This window comes from Portunus trituberculatus, chromosome 31, assembly GCF_017591435.1.
Source record: "Portunus trituberculatus isolate SZX2019 chromosome 31, ASM1759143v1, whole genome shotgun sequence".
Taxonomy (NCBI): domain Eukaryota; kingdom Metazoa; phylum Arthropoda; class Malacostraca; order Decapoda; family Portunidae; genus Portunus; species Portunus trituberculatus.
In genome coordinates this window covers 20,056,363-20,061,362 of record NC_059285.1, presented here as the reverse complement: position 1 = coordinate 20,061,362, position 5,000 = coordinate 20,056,363, and the positions used below count along the sequence as shown (strand labels likewise).

Below are 5,000 nucleotides of genomic sequence, written 5' to 3'. Positions count from 1 at the left end.
AAGCGTCACGTCGTGGCGGCCGTTGGGTGAGCGGGATAGCAGTGTCTCCACCTCCACCTCGTCCTTGACGCTGCGCCTACTGCCTCGCCGCACGCTGGAGGGTGAGGAGGGCCCCGCCCTGCCCTGACTGAGGCCGGGCCCCGGGAAACCCGTCACGTGGTCGCTACCGCGGCTGGAGGTGGTGGACATGCCGCTGCCTCGTCGCCGCGCCGCAGAGTCTCCCAGCTCACAAGAGCGCGTGTGCCGCAGCTTCTTCTTCTCGCTGTTGCTGCGGCTGCTGCGGCGGCTGGAACTGCTGGCGCGGCGGCGACTGTCCCGGGCCAGGGGCTCTGTCTCCTCCAGCTCGGGCGGCACTCCACGGCTCTCCTTGTCCGAGGCGTCCGGCGTGGGCGTGTCCTCAGACCACGTGAGGCTTTTTTTTCTTTTAGGAGGCGCCTCTCCGGCAGCAAGTAGCGCCGCACGGCGCTCGCTGTCCACAGGGCTGCGTGGCAACTCACAATCACTAGTATGAGTAGTGGTCTCGGAGGCACTGCTGCGTCGGGAGGACCCGCCACGCCTCGCATCTAACGCCGCGCTGCGCATTGGTGACTCCACTGACTTGAGGGAGGCCGCTCGGTGCACGCCCCCTTCCCGTGCCTCCTTGCGTCTCTGTGTTCCCTGCATCTGCGCCTGCACCTCTCTCTCCTTTGCGGCTCCTCCCCGCAGCCATGCTTCCCGTCCGGGCACGCCTGCCCCGCCCCGCCGCTGGCCGCGATGCACGGCTCCTCGCAGCCCTCCACGTCCTCCACTTTGATGATGATGTCGCCGCAACGCTCGCCCTCGCAGCCCCGTGAGTTGGAGCGGCCTTTCGTGCTATTCTTCCGCGACTTGGGGCTGCGCGGTGGCGATGGCTGCTTGGGGGAGGTGCACGCCCGCTCCCCGCCGCCCACGCTCTTCCTCGACAGCGTGGGCGACACCAAGGAATCCTGGTCCTCATTTTCTTCCTCAATGTCAGACGCGCCCGTGTCGTGGTTCCGAAGGCCTGCAGGAAGAATATGATGAGTCTCTGTTTCCCCTGTCCCCTCACCATTCCATCATCACAGCCACCACCATCACCCCTCATACCCTGAATTTCACCCCTATAAAGACAACCCTCACACTTACACATCGAACTCGTACCATACTGGCAGCTCCCCCCTGGCCTTTCGTCACCCTACCCTAACCCAAGCTCTGGAATGACTGAATGAGTTCCAGTATGAGCCAGGACTCCCAGGAGACCAGAAGCGCGTGAGTTGAACTTTGACTCACTGTCTAGTCAGGAAAGTTTGGATGGAAGCTTTATAACTGGATAAGAGACTGACAAGAAGACACGTGACCCTGTGTCCTTGCTCCTGCCAGATGAGGCAAGGATGAAAGAGTGAGTGAGTTGGGATGGGTGGAGTTGAGAGCTAGAGAGTGAGGAGATGGGTGGAGGAAATGGTCTTAGAAATATCTCATCATTTTCTCAGATTACCGAAGATTTTCATGTTCATTATGGTAAGAACCGCATCATTAACTCACCGCCCTAGACTCACGATACATGACCCTCCAGGAGATGAGTCTACATAGAGGCAGAGCAATAGAATAGAATGCACCTAGACACAAAGATAGATTGAATGATTAATAGATAAACAGATAGATGTATAAATAAATAATGTTTAAGTAACGCTATCCACGATGAAGTTATTATTCCTCTCCTTCTCTGACATCGCACGTATGTTACATTATATATCTTCAGAGAGAGAGAGAGAGAGAGAGAGAGAGAGAGAGAGAGGAATGGGGGGTGCTCGAATCTTCAATAGCAAACTTAAGAACTGGCGTATGTAAAGTTGCAGACCCTCCAAACTTGCCGTCTGGCGAGAAAAGAAAAGAAAGAGAGAAAAGAAAATTGAGAAAACAAAAGACTTCATCGACGCCCCCTCCACCCGCCCCTCCAGCAACCGACCGCCCCCCCGCCCATGCAACCTTAAAAGAAAACAGTTAAGACGGAATCAGCAACTTGTTAATTGAGAAGAGATTACAAAAGGAAGCAGAGAAAAAGAAAACAGCGAGAAGGGAATCTGTTAGTGGTTCAAAACATTGTTGAAAACACGCAGAGTTAAACAGAAAGAAAAACAAAGAAAATAGAAAAAAATAAAGACATGACATGAAAAAAGAAAATAATGTAAGGAAAGAAAAACACAAAGATTGCATCCGTCCGTCTATTGATTTACTCATCTATCTATCTATCTATCTATCTATCTATCTATCTATCTATCTATCTATCTATCTATCTGCTTCAGACACAAAATAAGAAAAAAAGACAAACAAGACGAAAAAAAAGAAATACCTATAATGAGAGAGAGAGAGAGAGAGAGAGAGAGAGAGAGAGAGAGAGAGAGAGATCCTTACCTGAGGTGGAGGGGACGGAGGTGCTGCCCCCGCACTCCCCGCTAATGGAGGAGGAGCGAAGGGAGGTGCGGCGGGATGGGGGTGCTGAATCTGGGGAGGGGAGGGGGGATGAGACAAAGGCATCATCATCATCATCATCATCATCATCATCATCATCAGAGAGAGAGAGAGAGAGAGAGAGAGAGGGAGATCGGACACGAGGGAATATATATAAAAAAGAGCATCAGTTTGTAAAAGGGAGAGGAGAGAGAGAGAGAGAGATGGAGGGAGGGAGAGAGAGGGAGAGAGGGAGAGAGGGAGAGGTAGTGTTCAAAACCAATCATACGGCATTCATCCTCTCATCTTCCCTCTCCCCTCGCTCCTCTCCCGTTCCCCTTCCCCTCTCCCCCTCTCTCTTTTTTCTTTCTTATCTTTTCCAGTCTCCATCTAGAATTCATCTACCTCCTCCTTCTCCTCCTCCTCCTCCTCCTCCTCCTCCTCCTCCTCCTCCTCCTCCTCCTCCTCCTCTTCCTCCTCTTCCTCCTCCTCCTCATTTTCTTCTTCCTTTCTTTCTTCTCTTTTTCCTTACTTATTTCCACTTACCTAAGTCTCTATCTCTCTCTCTCTCTCTCTCTCTCTCTCTCTCTCTCTCTCTCTCTCTCTCTCTCTCTCTCTCTCTCTCTCTCTCTCTCTCTCTCTCTCTCTCTCTCTCTCTCTCTCTCTCTCTCTCTCTCTCTCTCTCTCTCTCTCTCTCTGTTCAGTTCCACACATTGTATTCACTTTCGTCTCTTTCCTGTAACAAATCTTTTCTTTCCAATTGTACCTTCGCTTCTTAACTCTTTTTAACTCCTAACTTTTCTTTCACCCACGCGACATCAGATTAATTCTCTCTCTCTCTCTCTCTCTCTCTCTCTCTCTCTCTCTCTCTCTCTCTCTCTCTCTCTCTCTCTCTCTCTCTCTCTCTCTCTCTCTCTCTCTCTCTCTCTCTGTGTGTGTGTGTGTGTGTGTGTGTGTGTGTGTGTGTGTGTGTGTGTGTGTGTGTGTGTGTGTGTGTGTGTGTGTTTTCCTCCTGTCTCGTACCTTTGCCCAAGTCACTAGAGGCGTGGCGGGAGTCAGACACGTAGGAAAAGGTGTGGTCGTGTTCATCAGTAATCTTGATCTTGGGCGTCAGGAGCGAGGGGGCGGCCGCTGTCAGCACAGAGGAGGCGATGTTGTTGCACTGCGCGAGGAGGGCCAGCTGGAGGATGCCTGAAGGAGACGCAGCACAAAGTGGATGAGTGAAAGAGCAAGTTTGTATGGTTAAAAAAGAAAAAGAGGATTTTTTTTTTTCTTGAGCCATGGATTAAGGAAAGTAAGGAAGAGAAGAAAAATGAATTTGTAGAGGATATAGGAGGATGCCTGGAGGAGACGCAGCAGCAGGTGGATGAGTGAAGAAGGGAAGATTTGTGGGTTTAGAAGAGGAAGAAAAAGGGAGAGTTTTTAGAGTTTTTTGAGCAGGAGAGGGATAGAGAAATTGGATACACAAGGAATAAACGGGATTAAATATTGGAATCTTGAAAGCGACACATCAGAAGGTGGATGAGTTAAAAAGGGAGATATTTGTGAGTCTGTAGGAATAAAAGAAGTGCAAGCCTTTTTGATGGAAGAAAAAATAGAGGAAGTGGATGAGGGAGTAAGAGTAGGTAATGAAGATTTATAGAAAACCTGAAGACGCTGCAAAAAATGAATAAATGAATGAAAGAACGTAATATTTGTTGGTTTATAAATTTATAATGGGTGGAAGCTGAACAGCGCTTCCCATACTCTTCAAGTATAGGCACTCTAGGCCACAACATAAAAATAATAATATTAATGAGAATAATAATGATAATAATAATAATATAAGAAGGATGGAAGGGTGCGGTAAAGGAGAAAAGGAGAGAGAGAGAATTATAGAATGCCTGGAGGAGACGCAGCAGAAGGTGAATGAGAGAAAATAGAAAGTTTGTGGGTCTAGAAAGGAAAGAGCTTTTTTTTTTTTTTAAGGCCGGGGGAAGGAGATATGGAGAAATTGGGTTAGGCAGGGAAGGAGATAAAGGAGCTGGAAAATGCCTGGAGGAGACACAGTAGGAGGTGAAAAGTGAAAAGGGGGAAAGTTTGTGAGTTCAGGAAAGAAGAAAGGATATAGTTTTATTTCTGGCCAAGGGAAGGAGATATGGAGGAATTGCATGATTGGGGGAGTAGGAAAGTATTTAGTAGATGTGCAAAACCAACTGGGAAAAATCTTGAAGAAGGCACAGTAGATGACCGAGTGAAAAGAAGAAAGTTTGTGAATATAGAGAAGAAGGGAAATAATTGCTACCTTTGAGCAATGCAAGTACAGAGAAAATGAGTAAAGGAAGAAAGGAGGAAGCTTAGAAGGAAAAGCAGAAGAAATGTATAAAGGAATGAAAGAAATATAAGCCTGTATGGAAGGAGAGATTGCAGAAATAAAGAAAGGCAATAAGGGAGCTAAGGAGCGAAAGAAGAATAGTTATTTGACGATACAAAGAATGAAAAAAAGTGCTTAGGCAGGAAAGACAAGTGAGGAAAAGGAAGAGTAACAAATTTAGAAGACGGAAGAAAAACTAAGG

The 5,000-nt window shown here is 48.2% G+C and overlaps 1 protein-coding gene across 1 annotated transcript in view; it reads right to left on the bottom strand.

Annotated features, from left to right (window-relative positions):
• The window catches only part of LOC123511300, a 66,180-nt gene that overhangs the window by 5,907 nt on the left and 55,273 nt on the right, over positions 1-5,000 (bottom strand). The window contains 4 exon segments of the mRNA XM_045267076.1: positions 1-633; positions 636-1,021; positions 2,410-2,499; positions 3,469-3,636. The exon segment at positions 1-633 is cut by the window's left edge and continues 99 nt beyond it. Coding sequence (XP_045123011.1) covers positions 1-633; positions 636-1,021; positions 2,410-2,499; positions 3,469-3,636 — 1,277 coding nt within the window.